This window comes from Phyllopteryx taeniolatus, chromosome 3, assembly GCF_024500385.1.
Source record: "Phyllopteryx taeniolatus isolate TA_2022b chromosome 3, UOR_Ptae_1.2, whole genome shotgun sequence".
NCBI lineage: Eukaryota > Metazoa > Chordata > Actinopteri > Syngnathiformes > Syngnathidae > Phyllopteryx > Phyllopteryx taeniolatus.
Genome location: NC_084504.1, coordinates 10,583,391 through 10,604,422, shown reverse-complemented (window position 1 = coordinate 10,604,422; position 21,032 = coordinate 10,583,391). Strand labels below are relative to the sequence as shown.

Sequence of the window (21,032 nt, the reverse complement as noted above, 5' to 3'; positions counted from 1 at the left end):
AGATGGCACAGGGTCAAGTTGGCAGGAAGACAGCTTGGATTTCTGAATGACTTCAAATTGGTCTGCAGCGGAGAGAAGTTGGAAACAAGAGAGGTGTTCAGAAAGAGGGACATGGAGAACTGCGGAAGATGAATGACTGGAATTGTAGTTGTTCAGCTGCAGATGGATATTGTCTGTTATTGTGCTGAAAAATGTCATTATGGAATTAGTTAGCAGTGGAATAGAAGTGTAGAGGGAGTCTGTTTTTAACCAATGCGAACAGGGCCTTAGTGTTCCCATGACAATCACTGATGAGTTCAGCATAATATTGGTATTTGACTGAGGAGAGGGTGTCTTTATAAAGCTGAATGTGGGCATCGAACATTTGCTCAAGTCGTTTTTTTAATTTTTCATTTATTTATTTATTTATTTATTTTTAAAAGCCGCTCCAGTTGGCGTCCTTTAGCCTTGAGTTGGCGTAGCTGAGTTGAAAACCAGGATGCAGAATGATACAGTCTGGGTTTTTAAAGAAGCAATTGCGTTTAGTAGAGTGTGAAGACTGTCATTGTAAAATGAAACTAGTTGATCTGGGGAACATGCGTGGCTGATAGTGGGGAGACTGTCAATACCTGATATGAGAGCACTTAAATCAATATTTTTGATGTTACAGAAAGAAATAAGACCTGGTTGTTATGGATAGTGTCAGCCTCACATTGAATGAGCATGTGATCGGAGCTGGGAAGGTCAGCAGCATAACAGTTAACAGGAGAGACACCAGAGCAACAGGTTAAGTCCAGGATATGACCTTTAAAGCACGTAGGGAAGTTGATGTGTTGTTGTAGACCAAGAAACTATCAAGGCATGAGGTCAATTCCTTAGTAAGGGTATGGTTAATATTGTCCATATGTATATTAAAATCCTCCAATAAAATTACATTGGCGGAGAGTGAGCAGATGTGGGTGAGAAAAGCAGTAAACTCATTAATAAAATCCTTGTTAGGTTTGGGTGGGCGGTAAATAGTTGCTGAAACAGTTGGAGTAGGATCATTCAGTTGGAGAGCCACTGATTCGAAGGATTGAGAGAGTGGCATTGTGACTGGCGAGAGTTTACATGTCTTGTGGTAAACTTTCGTGAGACCTCCTCTGCCTGTGAGATGAGACTAACAGATGTAAAGGTGAAGTGGAATCGTTCAGCTGGGAAAATTAATTGGGTTGTTTTCAAGTCTTTGTTAGACAAAGAGAGTCATACTTGCAGTCTGCAAAAGATGACCCTTGGCCGTGAGGGAGCGGATGTTGAATAATCCAAATAGGACATTGTGTTGCTTGTTGGAGTGGCTACGCTAGCTAAAACACTGCAGTGAAGACTTTTCCCGGTGTTGTCAGAGGACGATGAGATGTGGACCAGATGGAGTTTATGGCAGTAGAGTCGTCAGTATGGTAGCTTCGTCTGGCTCCATGATGGATGTATTTCCGTTGAGGGAGGCGACCGATGTTCGGGCAGCGGTGCAATATTGGCGGCGGGATAATCATGAGAGATCGGAGTTGGAGGAGCTCAGTACACAAGTACTGGATGATCACCGATAATGAATTTGATAGAAATGAGAGGACAATCTAAATGAGCATAAATTTCGCAGCAGATTTGTAAGTCCACCTGGTGAACAGGCTGAGTGATCCAAGCAGCGGTAGCCAGGTGAGTGGCATGCCAACACGAAACAGGTATGGTCTAAGCACACAGCACTGGTAGACTGATTGTATGGTGATGGACCACAGGTAGTACCACAATACCATGTACAACAAAGAATAACAGATCATCTGTATCTGTTCAGAATCAGAATCATCTTTCTGTGCCTAGTATGCCAAAAACACGCAATGGTAATGTGGTAATGCTGATATATATATTTTTTTGACAATTGTGCAAATCATGCAGACTACCAAGATGTTTTAGTAGTTTAAAGTGACTAGTAGTGCGATAATCTGAAACAGTGACAACTGTGCAAATGGTGCAGATAGTTCTCAAGCACAAGTGGCCAGTATTGGTCAACAATAGATATGCAAATAGTGCAGAGTGACGAGACTGCTACCGTGTGTGCACGAATAATGTATAAATGGCCCAACACAGATGTGACAACAATCTCAAGACAAAATTGGGAGCATGTTACAATGGAATTGTAAATTAACTATTTAAGAAGTTAATGGCGGCGGCACGGTGACCGGCTGGTTAGAGCGTCTGCCTCACAGTTCTGAGGATCGGGATTCAAACCCCTGCCCTGACTGTGTGGAGTTTGCATGTTCTCACTGTGCCTGTGGTGGGTTTTCTCCAGGCACTCCGGTTTCCTCCCACATCCCAAAAACATGCATGGTAGGTTGATTGAGGACATTACATTGCCCGTAGGCGTGAATGTGAGTGCGAATGGTTGTTTGTTTATATGTGCCCTGCGATTGGCTGGGAACCAGTTCTGGGTGTACCACGCCTGCTGTCCGATGATTGCTGGGATAGGCTCCAGCACTTCCGCGACCCTTGTTAGGATAAGCGGCTCAGAAAATGGATGGATGGAAGAAGTTAATGGCAAGAGGGAAGAAGCTGTTGGAATGTCTGCTAGTTTTAGTTTGCATTGTTCGATAGCACCTACCTGAAGGAAGGAGGTGGAAGAGGTGGTGACCAGCCTGTGGTGGGTCAAAGAGGATTTTGCATGCTCTTGTCTTAGTTCTGGCAACGTGCAAGTCCTCAAGGGCGGGTAGGTGGGTACCAACAATTTTTTTCAGCAGTTTTGATTGTCCGTTACAGTCGGAGTTTGTCCTTTTTTGTGGCAGCACCAAACCAGACTGGGATGGATGAACAGAGGACTGATTCGATGACTGCTGTGTAGAACTGCCTCAACAACTCCTGTGGCAGGCCGTGCTTCCTTAGAAGCCGCAGAAAGTACATCCTCTGCTGGGCCTTTTTGAAGATGGAGTTGATGTTGATCTCCAATTTCAGGTCCTGCGAGACTTTTAATTCCCAGGAACTTGGTCTCAGTGGTTGACACAGGGCACTTGTTAGTCACTTACTAAATAAAAGTAAGGCTGTGAATTTCAAAATGAGAGCAAGTAAATAAAACAAAAGTATTACGTGTTCAAATAAAGTGCTTAACGTCAGAATAATTCTTTGAAAAAAGTAACAAAATACAGATAATTCTTCATTTTTATCATATGGATAGAAGCAAAATTGTGCATTGTAAAACTGCATTATACATATGTAAAAGGGTTTTCCAGAATTTTGCGGTCAACTTTGGGGGTGCGTATTATAGATGGGTGTGCATTATACACGAGAAATTAGAGTAAATACAGGTAGCCTTCATACAAATAACGTGTACTTTTTTGCTCTACTGAGCATAGTTTTTCAAGAGACTGAAAAAGAGAAATGTGTGCTGGCTTTCCACGTTACATGTATGTTATCCAGTATTTTTTAACATTCCAATATAAATATATATCTCAGGGTTAAAGAACATCGCAGTGTCGTTTCTTTCCAATATTGTGCAGCCCTAACTGACGGCGTGTAACCTTAAATTCGGACTTGCCCGTATACTGTAAAAACACATATAAACAATTGCTTAAAAATCTGCAATATAGCGGGGGTGCGAATGATGAACCTTGATATAGCGGGGTAACCGTGTAAAACAGTTGAAAGCGGAGTCAAATTGTGGTCCAACTGCTGTGCTCTTTTCCTACTGAGGGGAGAATCCGGTCAGATGAGTTAATTGGTCGGTAGGTCTCAAGAGTAGCAGGAAGGTTTTGGGTGGAATCGTCAGGGCTTCCTGGTTCGCTTGCTTTGGTTTGGCTGTCGTCATGTCAAATATTGTAAACTTCCAACTGGAAAGAAGAGTCCTACTCAACCTGATGCAAAAGCAAAGCTCCTCAAATCCACTATAATAATCTAATTATATGTTAAGATGTGATAATGTAAGTAAAATATGTAATAATAATAATAATAATAATAATGTCATCTAAAAACGATAATTAAATACAAATATCATAATTAAGATTTAATTAAAATGAGTAAAAAATGTTTTCAATTAAATGATTAATACAAATAAAATGGTGTAGAGTAGACGTTTTTAATTTAATAAGTTAAACTATTAAGCTAATTAAATTTACAGTAGTTGTAAAAATGCATATTTCATTACATCATTTATAAAATAAAAGAAACTGGTAAAGTTATGTTACACAATTTTGCAGAGTTGTGTGTTAGTCTATAGCAGGAAATAATAATAAAAAACACTTACAAAAACTAAAAAATACAAGTAAAATAAAACAAAAGTTGAGTACAGTATATAGGAATTAAAACCTAAAAAGAAAGTAATTTTGAAGTCTAAATAAAATACCAAATGAATAAAAAAAAATAGGAAAACGTACATAAAATTCATATTTGATAAAATAATAAATAAAAAGATAAAAATAAACATACGTCACATAATTTTAATGAATGAAATAGAAGAGAAAAAATAAATGTCAAAAAATAATGAATGAAATAACATCAACCTCAAAAGAGGGAAATGTTTAATTAAAAAACATTTTTCAGTAAAAAAATAAAAATTACAAAGTTGTGTAGAGTAGATGAACATATTTTAAAATACCCCAAAATTAAAAAAAAAAACATTAAAAAATGATATTTAAATTTTGAGGAATTGCGGTCTACAGTAGGGGAAAAAAACATAATCATAAATCATTTTAAAAGGTAATGTTGAATTTACATTTTTTTAATCATAAGTACGAGTAAAATAAAACTATTTTTATAATTTTTAGTAAACACATTTTTGCATATTTTTAAGTCTTAATAGAATACAAACAAAATCAATAGAACGTAATGAAAAGAGAAAATTACATAAAAGTACATATTTATTAAATACTAAACAAACGAATGAGTCCAACGCAAAGACCAAAATTGTCTTTTTACGGCTACTGGATGTTGTTGAGCTCCACGTCAGCTCACATGTTGTGCACATGTGCACGCTTATTGCTGAGCCCGTGCGCTCCCAAGCGGATGATTACATTGGCGTGTAGTGGAGGCTCGTGGGATCCTTTTTCCGGGCCGCCCGATCTTCACTTTTGTTCCCTGGGATCTCTCGGGTCAGACCTTGTTTTTCTTGTGACGACCCCAATGGATCTCCTGAGAAGCAGATGGCGTCTCATGTGGGGCCAACTTTGACGGCCACTGTGCGATGGGCTACTACTTGTTGGATTTCTGGCTAATATTTCTATATTATTTTCTCATAGTTTTGCATTTTTTTATCATAGTTTTGTATTGCTTATATAATATGTTTGTACTTTTTTTCTAATATTTTTGTTTTGCATATCCGACCAAATTAATTGCACTCCAGAGCCCTGTCTTATCAAAAACGCTAGGTTTCCAGCACCACTCCGGAATACTTTAATCCATAGATTTGCATCCTCGGACGCAGATTGATCTGACTTTATGCGTCCCTGCTCATTTTTGCGCGTCTTAGATGCGGGACACACATCAAACGAGATCCCTGATGTATTAAAATATCAACAACGTTATTTTTGAATAGCATTTGTACAATACAAATGACTTTCCTCAATTTGGCTCAGATGCAAATATTCCTTACAAAATCAAAATGTTCCTGACAAAATATCCAGAATGTTCCTGAGAGTTGATGAAAGGGGGTGGACAATACAAATGACTTTCCTCAATTTGGCTCAGATGCAAATATTCCTTACAAAATCAAAATGTTCCTGACAAAATATCCAGAATGTTCCTGAGAGTTGATGAAAGGGGGTGGACAATACAAATGACTTTACTCAATTTGGCTCAGATGCAAATATTCCTTACAAAATCAAAATGTCCCTGACAAAATATCCAGAATGTTCCTGAGAGTTGATGAAAGGGGGTGGATCTCTCTGGTTACTGCGCCCCCATACACTTCGTTTGCCAGAATGCCTTGCATCTCTGGAACATATGAACAATGCCTGTCGACCGGACAGCTGCCATGTTTGAACATTTTGAATGGGTAACTGATATATAGACACGCAACGGAGCGGGTGAGTGACATTTTAAACACGCGACACAACGAATCGATAATGATGTAATTATCGATTTTATCGATTTGTTGTTGCAGCCCTCATTTTTTTGTCTTGTAATTCCATCCCGCATCTGATACTGCCGTACTTTTAATTTTAACACCAGACAATCACTTCTCCCGCCCTGTGGTGTCAAAAGCAATCAATTGCCAATGCTTTACAACCATTTTATGGTCCCGCTTCATTGTGCTCTGTGTGAAAGTCACAGTTGAACTTTTGCAATTTTGGCCCAGATGCAATCAGGTTTAGCGCTAGCTGTGCTAAATCTGTGGACATAAAGGATAAAGGTGACTGTCAGCAAGATAGTGAACTGGCATGTAAAGAGCGTGCGTGCGAGGTTGAACGAGGGTAAGTCTGCAGATGAGCGAGAGATTGGCCTGTAGCAGCGGCTTTTCAACAGCTGCTTCCTGTTTTCAGCTTGATTTTAGTCTCGTTTGCATAGTGGGAGTGTGTGTGTGTCTGTCTGTGTGTGTGTGTGTGTGTGTGTGTGTGTGTTTGGTGATTCGAGAGTGAAGAAACATCTTTATTGAAACAAGATGAATTCTTATATTGTCCAAGGTACAAATGCTCCAGCACGATGAAGATGCACCCTAGTGGAGGGAGCTGTCACTACATTTAATTTAGCTACTAAGTGACAGATATACTCAAAACACAAGATACACACACAAACATGAGGAAAAAATAGATAGATATGACAAAAAAAATTATAAATGCAAAATATTACATGTAGAAAGTACACAAAGATTGTAACAAAACATTTAAACCAAACAAAGACAAATTAGAAAATGATACAGAAGTTTATACAGAAGTATTACTGTGAGTGAAAAAGTCTTGTAGACAAAAACAAACACTAGAGAAAAATGACAAAATATAAGAATATTGGAAAAAATGTAAGAAATCTAAAAATCTGATGACAAAATATTGGAAAATAGAAAATATGAGAAATATGATGAAAAATGACATTTGAAATAAAATAAAAATATGCAAAAGAAAACAAAAAACAAAAAAAATTTAACTGATGAAATTAAGAAAATAGATTAAAAATACACAAATATTGGAAGTATAAAATTAAAAACATATGCCAAAAACAAAAGTAAATATAAAATGTAAAGGAAATCTTAGTTAATAAATATACAAATATTTGAACAAAATATTGGAAAATGTAAAAAAAAATATTTACATATTTATTTAAATATTTACAAGAATATTGAATATTGGAAAATGAAAAAAAAACTGAAAAAATATCACGTGGGCTGCCTTCTGCCATCTTTGCATGCACTGTAATATATGCATCCTTCTACAGTTTGCATCTTCTCTTTTGTCTGTTGGTTTTTTTTTGTTGCACGAAATTGGAGAACCCGTAAGACAATTACAACTCTCATACACCAAATATGGTAGTAACGCTAATGAAAAAGGGAATACAGTAATATTATCACAGTTTATTGGTAAAGCATTACAGTGAGGTAGGACTTCTGACTATCAGTGTCTGCTGTCCCATGGCTTTGTCTTTCGCAACATGAGCAAGTGATCCTGTTCACTTCCCGGCCAAACAATTCCATTCGTTTTTTTTTTTTTTTTTTTTGCGCATGATTTGACCCGAGCTGCCACCCTCGGGCCCGTCCTGACGTCATGTCCGTGTCTGCTTCCTCAGCACTTGTGTATCTGATGTTTCTCCTTGTGACCCGGCCTGGACGTGGCGTGTTTGTGTTTCTGACCAGTAGACCTCACTGTGGAAGATAACAGTCTATGTCCACATCTGTGTATGTTTGTTTAACCTCAACTTTTAGGAAGTTTAGATTAGAAATCATCCGGCTGACATCTTTATAAAACCAACTAGTTTTTCCTATTTGTTAACAGCTTGCTACTCTGTCTAAATGTAGAAGAAACTAAACTAACTAGGGTAACGAAAAGATATGGTAGTTGACAAGCTTAGCTTTTTTGCGGGCATCCTTTGATCCCATCATAAAAATGCCATTGTGAACCAGACCTAATGTCTGCATTGTATATTTTTTTTTTTGGGGGGGGGGGGGGGGTATGCTACAGCATCAAATACATAAAATAAAGTTGGAATTTTTAAAATAAAAACACTTTTTATCTTGTTTTTCTTTTAAAAATAATCCTTATTTTGGTCCAACGCACAATACCAACACTTAAACTTCATTCATTCATTCTCTTCCACTTTTCCAAGGTCGGGTTGCAACTTAAGCAGGAAAGCCCAGGCTTCCCTCTCCCCAGCCACTTCGTCCCGCTCTTCCAGGGGGATCCCGAGGCGTTCCCAGGCCAGCTTGGAGACATAGTCTCTCCAGCGTGCCCTGGGTCGTCCCCTGGGCCTCCTCCCCGGTGGGATGTGCCTGGAACACCTCACCAGTGAGGCATCCAGGAGGCATCCTAATCAGATGCCCGAGCCACCTCATCTGGCTCCTCTCTTTGCAGAGTAGCAGCGGCTCGACTCTGAGCCCCTCCCGGATGACCGAGCTTCTCACCCTTTCTCTAAGGCAGGGGTCGGGAACCTTTTTGGCCAAGAGAGTCATGAAAGCTACATATTTTGAAATGCATTTCCGTGAGAGCCATATCATATTTTTTAACACTTTATGCAACTAATGTGTGCATCTTTTAAGCAAGACCAACAACTTTAGACTATAATAATGTACTCTTTAATAACATTGTTATACTGAAGCTAACCAATAATAAATAAAATGCTGCTTAGTGTTAATGCGACTTCTGGTGCGGCATGGTCTTTGTAGTCTGGTTGATACGTGGTGAGGTTAAGCTTCATGCAGGCATTGAGGCTTCCATCCGTTAAACGTGATCGTAGGTTGGTCTAGATGTTTTTTAAATGTGAAAACGACTGCTCACATGCATACGTGGTCAATTCGGCAATATACAGGCTGCAGTGTGTGGTATGTGACATGAAGCGCGTTACAAGTTTTGACAATCAGTTGGTCTGTCGGTTGAAGTTTTTTCATTTCTGTCCACTTGGGCTCTGCTTGCTGTCGTGCAAGGGTGTCAGAGCCCAAGCTGTGTGTCAAGGTAAGCCCGACTATATCTAGTCGGGATTTCTTAACCTCACACACCAGCTCAGACTCGTTCCCTGCCAGAGAGGTGACATTCCACATTCCATGGGCCAGCTTCTGTAGCCGAGGATCAACTCGCCACGGTCCCCACCTTCGGCCGCCACCCAGCTCTCTGCGCGTCCGACTCCCTTGGCCCCTCACACAGGTGGTGAGCCCATGGGAAGAGGGATCTATGTTTTCTCTTAAGGTTGTGCCCGGCCAGGCCCCTTGGGTGCAGGCCCGGTCACTAGGTACTCCCCATCGAGCCCCACTTCGAGGCCTGGCTCCAGAGGGGGTCCCCGGTGACTCGCATCTGGGCGAGGGATAATGTACCCAATGTTTGTAATCGTCATAGGGGACCTTTGAGTCATGCTCTGTCTGGTCCCTCACATAGGAGAATATATCCGCGATTTACACGTTTTTTTAATGTTGCGTGTGCATTTATCATGACTTGTCATTTGTAAATATTCCATTTTGCTTGTGAGTTGTTGAAGGTTGTGGATCAGTGGGGACGTGCATTTATTTTTGAGACAAACGTAACGCAGATTAGATTCACACGTGTAGGAAGGCCCTCCCTCCATCCGCTAGGTGGCAGTGTTGCTGTCTCCATTGATGACTTGACTGCCAGTCCGAACAGTCTATGGTACGACCCTGGTGAATCCCCGATAAAATGACCATGGCGTTACAAGGTGGACAACCAGCAGCCTTGTCATTAGGAAGTAAAATAAAAAGAAATCACCATCATTTGTCAGCAAGATACAAAAAACTCCTTATTATTACAGTGATTAAATAATAACAGTGCCTCGCTCTCAAACATATATATACACACACACACATATATAGTCTATGCTTTCTATGGCGACAGCTACACTGCCACCTAGCAGATGGAGGGAAGACCTTTACATGTTTTTTTTCCCCCCCAACCTGAAACTGTGTCATGTTAGTCTCAAAAATAAATGCGCGTGCCCGCTAATCCACAAACGCACCTTCAAAAAGTCACAAGCAAAATTTTATATTTACAAATGATAAGTCACACAACATTAAAAAACACGTAAATTGCGGATATATTAGTGGATTTGAAAAACGTGCAAATTATTTGTGGATTTGAAAACACGTGCCAATCGCGGATATAGTTTGTCAATGTTTTATTTCTTTTTTGGAAAAAATGCCTATTGTGGTGGGAACCTGAGTACAAAACAATATCTGAACACAAAAAAAATAATATATATATATATATATATATATATATATATATATATATATATATAATTTTACTTTAGTATTTTCTTTTTATTTATTTTTTTAAATAGCAGATTTTCCCCCCAGATTTTTTTTCTGGTAATCCGGGCAGCCAAATTTGGCCCACGATGAAATTATATTTGGCCCACAAGACCATATCAAATGTGTATTAGAGCTGGCCCGCCCGTATATACCACATGCGGCACTAATATTACAAATCCCAGAATGCTTTGCTAGTGTGTTGGGCCATCAGTCTAGACCGGCGAGTGCCCCTTCCTTTTCTGTTGCTAGCAACCATGCTACCAGTCTCCTCGGGCAAATTTACACTTCCCTTTCCCAAAAATGGCCAAACGAAAGATGGAAAACAGTTAACTTCCAAGACAGGTGGGAGGCAGATTATCTGTTCACTAAAGTAAAAGACAGACCTATTTGTCGTGTGCGCAGCAACGTGGCTGTAACAAAGAATATAACATAATTGAATAGTTTTTTTTTAATGCCCTTTATCAACTCCTAGGCAGGGACTGTTAAAAGTTTGAAGTTTTACCTTTTTATTGAAGGACATTCTTATTTTGGGGGGTTGTTTTGTTGTTGGCCTTTGAAGAAAGATTTACATAAAAAAGAAAGGTAGTTGGAGATAGATATATAGAAGATGGAGCGACAGAAGAATTAATTTTATCTATTTAAATACAAAACAACAAACAAATACCACTGATGTCTTGAAGTTTGTTGTCATACGATAAACTTTAATGCTACATTTCTGCAGAAAAGGGAAACATGCAGTGATTTTTCATTAAATATTGAGTTTGGCCCGCGACGTTGTCCTGATTTTTTTAATTTGGCCCACCGTTTGTTTGACACCCCTGTTCTAGAAGAAATGATTGACAGGTGCACTCACAAGGCCAAACTTCCTGGTTGGAACTGATTGGTGGACACATTCTGTGATGTTTGAATGATTGCTGTTGTTTGTGAAAAAGAGAAACAAACCCTCCAGTTGATGAGTTAGTACTGGTGATGATGTTATTTGAGGAACAAATATTTAGAAAGTTCAAAAAGTTAGGAGAACAAGAAGCGTGACCTTCCAAACAAATTGAAGAGACCAACCACAACTGAGCTCTGGACTATCGAGCGTCACACTGCTGCGTCTCCCCAGAGACCCAACAAAGCTGATGCTGCTTAGGAATGTTGTCCTTCCTCTTTTCTCACTCTGGTTGACCACCCGGGTCGCTGCTGATAAGAATGCCTCACCAGAAGCTTCCCACGAGCTCACAGGATTTCAAGGACGGAACAAATCCAACTAGTACCTGATTTATTTTGTCTCTTTAGACATTTCTTTCATCCAGAGGTTCCAGGTACTTTGAGTACTGTTAGTTTCTAGTATGATCTTTCAGATCTTTATTGGTACTTGTAGCTACTACTAGTGTTACACCACTATTTGAGAGTAATTGGCAGAGCAAATTAGGGTTCAATGTCTTCCCCAAGGACACCTCGACATGTGGATGGTCGGATTCGAACCACCTACCCTTCGGTCACTGGACGACCCCCTCTACCTACTGATCCACAGCCGCCCAAATTACTAAATGAAGCTCCTCCACTCACATCAACGCAGTTCCTTGGCCCCGAGATGCCACAAAGTGGCACCTGAAGCAATACAGATATATCGTTCCGTGACCACGCTCGTAACTCACAATACTCGTATCTCAAATCGTCCCATTGAAATGAATGGATATTCCATCAGTCTGTTCCAGCCTCCCAAAACATCCATCCATCCATTTTCATTACCGCTTATCCTCACTAGGGTCACGGGCTGCTGGAGCCTATCCCAGCAATCTTCGGGCGGTACACCCTGAACCGGTCGCCAGTCAATCGCAGGGCGCATAGAAACAAACAACCAGTCACACTCACATTCACACCTACGGGCAATTTAGAGTCTTCAATCAACCTACCACGCATGTTTTTGGGATGTGGGAGGAAACCGGAGTGCCCGGAGAAAACTCACTCAGGCACGGGGAGAACATGCAAACTCCACACAGGCGGGGCCAGGATTTGAACCCCGGTCTCCAGAACTGTGAGGGGGTGATTTGAGTTGAGTTCCCTGCCACCATATAGTGATTGTACCTCGTTTTTCCTCGGAAGTGAAAGCAAAAAAATCGGCCAAATGACAGCTCCTATCTCAAAATACTCCTAAGTCTGGTCATTAAGCGTCTCTTAAGGCAAAACTGTCATTAATAATATTTTCATGATGGCCATACATTGACCCGGGAACAGATTATTTCTGTTTCCATTATTTCCCATGGGAATTTTTTTTTCCCAATTACCAAGAGGTTCAACTACCGGTAGACTTTTTTAGTACCATGGTGAGTGTTGTCCCACCGCAGGAAGAGCAAAGCATGGAGACAAGTGAGCAAGTGGTAGAAATCACACGGTTGGTCGCGGGGGGCATGTTGAACAATGGCGGCGGCAGAGGGGGGAGGGAGTGAGTGTGAGAAGCAGCTGCCACCACCAGTATACACCGTATGTGTGTGTTTAGATTTCTAGTCATGTTCAAGCCTTTAACTAAAAGTGGTCGCCATGGCGACGTCTTGCCTATCAGCAATTCTGCTTGTGCGATACAAGCCACAGTGACGAGCCGGAGTTGTGGTGTTTTGTTGATTAATCTTCTTTTAGATTTCAATGAGCCACCCGCGATAGAGAGACCATATACATTACTTTTGTACACACATTAAAAAGAGTGTTTAAAAAGTAGATGTGTGTTTAAAGTAGGGCTGCAACTAAGTTATTTTAATAATTGATTAATCTGTTCATTTATTTGATGAATCGGACAAAAAACTTGTTTTAAATTTCCATCCCTTTATGCAAAAACTGGACATTTCAAATTGGCAGTCCATTAAGCACACAAAACGGTGGCTGCCTAAACATCCCATAGCTCTTAAAAGCTGTAATCCATGATTTTTGGTGCCCCCTACTGATGGAATTCAACATTACAACAAAGCGGTACATCCGTTCGAGATGACGTATGGTGTCCAACTGTTCCCTGTCTCTCCCCCTGTCCCAATTCCTCACGGGTGAATTGAAACCAACATAGCGTATAATAGAGCTGTTGAAACCTGCGAGGCAAATAAAACAGGCGAGAGAAACTGTCAATAGTTCAATATCCAGCATACAAATACATTCTCTAACCATTTCGGTGTTACAGTACCTGTTAATGTGGAGACATGCACATACAGTTGTGCTCATAAGTTTACATATCCTGGCAGAATTTATGATTTGTTGGGCGTTTTTCAGAGAATATGAATGATAACACCAACACTTTTCTTTCACTCATGGTTAGTGCTTGGGTGAAGCCATTTATTATCAAACAACTTTGTTTACTCTTTTTAAATCATAATGACAACAGAAACTACACAAATTACCCTGATTAAAAGTTAACATACCCCAGTTTCTAATACCGTGTATTGTCCCCTTTAGCATCAATGACAGCTTGGAGTCTTTTGTGGTGGTTGTGGATGAGGCTCTTTATTTTCTCTGATGTTTAAGCTGCCCAATTCTTCTAGGCAAAAGGCCTCCAGTTCCTGTAAATTCTTGGGCTGTCTTGTATGAACTGCACGCTTGAGATCTCCCCAGAGTGGCTCAATGATATTGAGGTCAGGAGACTGAGATGGCCACTCCAGAACCTTCACTTTATTCTGCTGTAGCCAATGACAGGTCGACTTGGCTTTGTGTGCGGACGTGGAAGACATTTTCAGCCTGTCGTCCTGCTCTTCTTCCTCTTTTCTCATCTCAACAATGTTTTTCGTGTCACGTCCCCGGACCTCAGCTGATCAATGTCCATAGGGAGATTCAGGAAGTCGTGGCAACCGGCTGGGAGAACCTCTCCACGTCATGACGGGCGGTGAAGTAGCAGCAGGGTTACGACACTCGAAGTTATAATCAAGTGGATAAAAGTTCTCGCAAACCACATCACTGGGTCACTGGAAAGTTAACTTACACACATACACGTTAAAAGTAATGAGATCAACAAAAGCAATAAAAACAGATCAGTAGGGATGAGATGAGTGCCTGATCATAACCATGTGACCACCCACACCGCTGCTGGCAGCCAACGGCTCCTTGAAAAAAGGTACATGTTGTTCATTTGTGGCAATTTTTATGATTTTTTTGTTTTTGTTTTGTTTACACAGTAATTAGTGTATGACTATTTTATGCTACAGAAACGCAAACTCATATTATTGTGAGCATTTTACAACTACGCTCCGCTCATTGCTCTGCAAAATGCCGCATTTCCGTGCCGTCATTTCCTACTACGTCATTTTCGGTGCAGCACCAACTGGGCCAGCGAGGGAAATGAATCGGGCATTCACTAATTATGAAAAAATAAACTTGACAAATACAGTAAGATGTTAGAGGAGCTGACAGGCATTTTGTCATCTCCTCTAGTATTGGCTTGGGTGATTTATTTATTTGTTTTTTTAACAAAAAAAGTAGTGGATTGCAGCTTGAAAGTAATAAATTGATATTTGGAAAAACAAACTAAATGTTGAGTTCTAATAGCTTTACAATATGCCATGGACCAAGCACACAAAACATACAAAATATAAAACAGTAAAAATATTGTTTTTGTCATCCTCTGTCATTACAATGTCTGTCTCCTCAGTCTCAACTGCCACATTAAGATTTTCATGCCTACCTATAACCTCACCACCATCTCTGTGAATCTAGTAACAACACAATCACATTCTCACTCTTCAACCTCTTATGCATTTGATTCAGCTCTAAGAAGTAAAAAAACACAATTACAAAATGTATCTCTTATCATGCTACTCATTTTTTGAATTCAAGGAATCAAGTCCAGATAACTTTTCATTTACCAAATGTTTAAGAAAGTCTCTGTACAAAATAAGTAACAAAAAATTATAATCATTAATAAATAAACGGTGATGTTGTACTTTACCTATGAAAAACATACGTGTTTTGTTAATAGACTCACATAAACAGATGAGTGATGCTACCCTGCCTTTCCACGGATGTCCACTGGGTGGCACATGCGACTTGGAAAAACATTTTCTTTGGTAATTACGATATATTTTCAAAATATCTTTGAATACTGTCACTTGTCAGACTTAAATTTATACTGAGAGTAAGTACGTTTGGCTCGCATGAGCATAAGTATGTATTTTTGATCAAAAAAGATCACTTACATTGACTAGGAATATAGGCAGCCATTGTCTGTGCGCATTGAAAGCGTCAGGGCTTTATTTTGATTGGTTAATCAGGATCCAATCATTAACCAGAAGTGCTGACACAATCCAAATTCAGTGTATGGATTGGTTTAGAGATGCAAATATGTCTCCGCAGCCCCTGGGTCCACTGCTGTGTACAACAAAGCACGTGACTGACGTCATAATGGCGCAATGCAACTGGTGGCTGACATAATAATCGTGCGACACAATGAATTGATAATGAAATTCGTTGCCAACACTTTTAATTATCGATTTTATCGATGAATCATTGGAGCCCTAGTTTAAAGTATTCCTTAGCACCTGTTCTAAAAGTGTTGTCATCCTTGTCCACCACACACATACATACATGACAGGGATCCTACCCAGAACGTGTATGTCAGGCTGTTGATGTGATATCGCTTCATACAGTATTGAATGTCTTGGCACCGTTTTAAGTACCGATACTGTACAGACGTACAGTATCAGAGGTAGTATACTGTAAAACCCACCCTTAAAACAAAATAGCATTAAACATTGTACAACCCCAATTCCAATGAAGTTGGGACGTTCTGTTAAACATGAATAAAAACAGAATACAATGATTTGCAAATCATGTTCAACCTATATTTAATTGAATACACTACAAAGACAATATATTTAATGTTCAAACTGATAAAATGTATTGTTTTTAGCAAATAATCATTAACTTGGAATTTTATGGCTGCAACACGTTCCAAAACAGCTGGGACAGGGTCATGTTTACAACTGTGTTCCATCACCTTTTCTTTTAACAACATTCAATAAACGTTTGGGAACTGAGGACACTAATTGTTGAAGCTTTGTAGGTGGAATTCTTTCCCATTCTTGCTTGATGTACAGCTTTAGCTGTTCAACAGTCCGGGGTCTCCGTTGTCGTATTTTACGCTTCATAATGCGCCACACATTTTCAATGGTTTTTGAGGCAGCGCCGCCTGAGGGATCGAAGGTCACGGGCATTCAATGTTGGGTTTCGGCCTTGCCGCTTACACGTAGTGATTTCTCCAGATTCTCTGAACATTTTGATGATATGATGGACCGTAGATTATGAAATCCCTTGCAATTGTACGTTGAGGAACATTGTCCTTAAACTGTTCGACTATTTTCTCACACGCTTGCTCACAAAGAGGTGAACTTCGCTGCATCTTTGCTTGTGAATGACTGAGCAATTCAGGGAAGCTCCTTTTATACCCAATCATGGCACCCACCTGTTGACAATTAGCCAAACAGGTGTTTGATGAGCATTCCTCAACTTTCTCAATCTTTTTATCCACCTGTCCCAGCTTTTTTGGAACGTGTTGCAACCATAAAATTCTAAGTTAATGATTATTTGCTAAAAACAATCAAGTTTATCAGTTTGAACATTAAATATCTTAAATATCTAATTAAATATAGGTTGAACATGATTTGCAAATCATTGTATTCTGTTTTTATCCATGTTTAACACAACGTCCCAACTTCATTGGAATTGGGGTTGTATCTGTAAAGACCAAAATGTTCAAGCAAATCACATTTTCACCGAAGTCTGTTAGCTTAATGCTGACATATAATGTGAAGCACCACAGATGGGCTCCCAGAAATTAGCATCGATAATACGGTAATTATAAACCTTGAAACTGCTACTTTAACACATGTAGCAGCAACACATACAAACAGAGCATCCAACAATACTCGACTCTGTGCCCTGTGGGAACGGTAACTGTGACTGAAGTTTAATTGGGAGTTTCTCTTCGATCATGCCGCATGCCTTCCAGTAGACCTCAGTCTGGCATGTTGAAGCAAAACGTGATACGACACTGAAGGCACGCAACCCTAAATTCGGATTTGGCTAAAGAGTATACAGTACTGTAAAAAACAATTATGAATTATTTAAGACACTTAAGAAACTGTGATATATCGGGGATCTATACAGGTTGGCCAGACAGAGGGATAGAGATGGGAAGGATGTGCAGCAGGTTAGGGTGATTAAGGATAAAGATGGAAAGATGTTGACTGGTGCCAGTAGTGTGCTAGATAGATGGAAAGAATACTTTGAGGAGTTGATGAATGAGGAAAATGAGAGAGAATGGAGAGTAGAAGAGGCAAGTGTGGTGGACCAGGAAGTGGCAATGATTAGTAAGGGGGGAAGTTAGAAAGGCATTAAAGAGGATGTAAAATGGAAAGGCAGTTGGTCCTGATGACATTCCTGTGGAGGTATGGAAGCATCTGGGAGAGGTGGCTGTGGAGTTTTTGACCAGCTTGTTCAATAGAATTCTAGCACATGAGAAGATGCCTGAGGAATGGAGGAAAAGTGTGCTGGTGCCCATTTTTTAAGAACAAGGATGATGTGCAGAGCTGTGGGAACTATAGAGGAATAAAGTTGATGAGCCACACAATGAAGTTATGGGAAAGAGTAGTGGAGGCTAGACTCAGGACAGAAGTGAGTATTTGCAGTATGGTTTCATGTCTAGAAAGAGTACCACAGATGCATTATTTGCCTTGAGGATGTTGATGGAAAAGTACAGAGAAGGTCAGAAGGAGCTACATTGGGAGAATAGATATTAAGGGTGGAGGACTTTAAATACTTGGGGTCAACCGTCCAGAGCAATGATGAGTGTGGTCAGGAAGTGAAGAAACGGGTCCAAGCAGGTTGGAACGGGTGGAGGAAGGTGTCAGGTGTGTTATGTAACAGAAGAGTCTCTGCTCGGATGAAGGGCAAAGTTTATAAAACAGTGGTGAGGCCAGCAATGATGTACGGATTAGAGACAGTCGCACTGAAGAGACAACAGGAAGCAGAGCTGGAGATGGCGTAAATGAAGATGTTGAGGTGCGCTCTCTGAGTGACCAGGTTGGATAAAATTAGAAATGAGCTCATCAGACGGACAGCCAAGGTTCGATGTTTTGGAGACAAAGTTAGAGAGAGCAGACTTCAAAGAGAAGGTTGATGAATGTCGTGAGGGAAGACATGAGGGCAGTTGGTGTTCGAGAGGAGGTTGCAGGAGATAGGCTTACATGGAAAAGCATGACGCGCTGTGGCGACCCCTAAAGGGACAAGCCGGAAGGAAAAGAAGAGGATGTATCGGTGATGCGAAAGGTGAACCGCAATGTAGCAGGGGTTCACTGTACTGTGTGGAACTTGAAGCAACTGACAGGACGTTTCGGAATGGTCCGTAATGAGCGCGTTGGCTTTCCAAGAAAACTTGTCATTTCCAGCAAATTGCCTCTCTCATGTTTTCCTCATATAGCATTTACAGACGGCAGTAATTATCCCCGAAATAACACGACAGAGTGCTTGCAGCTGTCTGGTCTACTTTATGAGCTTTCTTTGAGGAAAGGTTGCATTTTATTAGCGCGCTTCTGAGCTACAATGATAATCATCATAATTAAAGACATTTGGTTGAGCTTATTAGTTTTACAGGTTTTACAGCAAGTCAATGGCCGCTTGAAACCAAAATGGCAGGCTTCTTTGTGTCAACCTAGAATTGGCCAAAATGAGCCTAAAATGGCCTGTTCAAATCAAAATGGCTGACTTCCTTTGTCTTTCTGCACATGGCCTCTTGAGACTTTTTTTTGTAGGTCAACTTATGATAAATATGATTACCAAATTTGTTGGTGCAAATTGATTTTTTTTTTTTAAATTGTTTTTTATTGTTTTTTTTTTTATCTGTAGGACATGGTAATCTTTGAGCCTGTTCAAACCAAATTGGCTGTGTTGCTGTCTCTCTGGGCATCACCTTTTGAGAGTTTTTGTGGGTCAACTCATGATGGCTATGCCAATTTTCATGTTGCTAAGCCAAACTGACTGGATTTTTCACAAAGTATACATTTATTTCTTGCTTGTTTTTACAGCTTGCCCCATCATTGCCATTTTCAACTGTGTCTGTGTGTGTGCAGGGAGGAAGTGCGTGAGAACTGCGTACGATGGAGGAAGAGGTTCTCCTTCGTGTCCAAGATGAGCGCAAACCCGCACACAGGCGTGCTGGACCCGTCGGTCTGCCGGGTGTCTGTCAGGAAGGTAAATAAAAGACTCTAAATTGCCCATAGGTGTGAATGTGAGTGTGAATGGTTGTTTCTTGCTATGCGCCCTGCGATTGGCTGGCAACCAGTTCAGGGTATACCCCGCCTCTTGCCTGAAGGAATAAAATGTATATAGTGTACAGTACTAGTGTGCATTACTATATGTTTTGAGTTTAAAAGGTGTTTAAGTGTAGAACATGTTTTTAAGTGTATGGTAGAGGTAAATAGAGGTGTGGGGAAGACTAATAAGAGTCTGGGGAGGTTCATAAAGCTTTAAACTATGTATTTCTTTTTAAAAAAAAAAAAAAGGGTATGTGGTCACTACTTTGCAGATTTCACCTATTGTGGGGGTGGGCCAGAACTTAACCCCAGCAATAAACAAGGGATTAGTGTAGGTGTTTTTTTTTTTTTTGTATGTAAACATTGGATGCAATTGTGTATGACTATTTAATACGTCACACCAGACACCGTCATCTAATTATCTGATTGCGGGATGCCACGCTGCGCAATATTCTGCTTCGCTGGGTTCTGTGTGAATCCTACTGTTAAATGCCAGATCTTCTATTATAGTCAATTCCTTGTGAAAATAAGCATACTTGTGTCCCTATGTTAAAACATTATTACAGTTGTGCTGCGTTCATTTTGGAGGCTCTGCATTTGAAAGAGGCTTCCTAATGTGAGGTCTAATGTGGGCTCATTTGGTTTACGTGTCCTTCCTGTTTTTTCCTGCAGGAGCTGAAAGGCGGGAAAGCATACACGAAGGTAAGAGACTCACTGATGGTCGGTGACCCCAAATACGGGAATAACTAATTTGTCCGGCATCCTGCCGACACCTCCGATATTCCAAAATCTTGCGTGTTGTTTCCTCTAAAACGCTATATTTAGCCCACTTCCCTCCTTGGAAGTGAAGCTTCCTCGTATGCACCTCGAAGAAAAACAGAAGCTGTTGGAAAAATCAAGAGACTTTGAGAAAGAAGAATGGGGACCTTTCACTCGGGAGTCCTGCCAAGTTAAAGAAACAATGTGACTGCAAATTGAGCGTTAATTTAGATTACAGAAGCAGGGCTGACACTGGGGTCATGAAACCTCTTAGCCAATGTGGCTAAACCTTATAAAAATCTTGTAGCCACACTTGTGTGTACTTAGCCACATCATTATGTGTGTGTATGTGGCTAAACCTTTAGCCACACTTCGCCAGTCCTCATCCCTGGGAAGCCGATAAGCTTGTAACGATGTGGGCCTAATCAAAGCTATTTTAGTCATCAATCAGGACAAGGGCTGAACAATTTTGGAAAATATTCTTAATTGCAGGGTTGTTTTAAAAAAAATTTTTTTTTAAAGAAATATTGTGATTTCGATTTAGCATGGAATTTTTGGGGTCTTCAGCAAGATTCACTAAATACAAGAAATACATTATTCTATAGTGTGACCAATAC

At 40.2% G+C, this 21,032-nt stretch overlaps 1 protein-coding gene across 4 annotated transcripts in view; it reads left to right on the top strand.

Annotated features, from left to right (window-relative positions):
- The window catches only part of eeig1a (estrogen-induced osteoclastogenesis regulator 1a), a 46,231-nt gene that overhangs the window by 13,478 nt on the left and 11,721 nt on the right, over positions 1-21,032 (top strand). For 3 of the 4 annotated variants that reach the window (XR_009787646.1, XM_061766950.1, XM_061766952.1), the window contains 2 exons: positions 19,474-19,594; positions 20,329-20,358. Coding sequence is in view for 3 of the 4 variants with exons in the window: in XM_061766950.1 (XP_061622934.1) it covers positions 19,474-19,594; positions 20,329-20,358 (151 nt within the window). In the remaining variant the exon portion in view is untranslated. Of the gene's footprint in view, positions 1-13,670; positions 14,466-19,473; positions 19,595-20,328; positions 20,359-21,032 lie in introns of those variants that run through there. The other variant, XM_061766953.1, reaches the window with a different exon arrangement.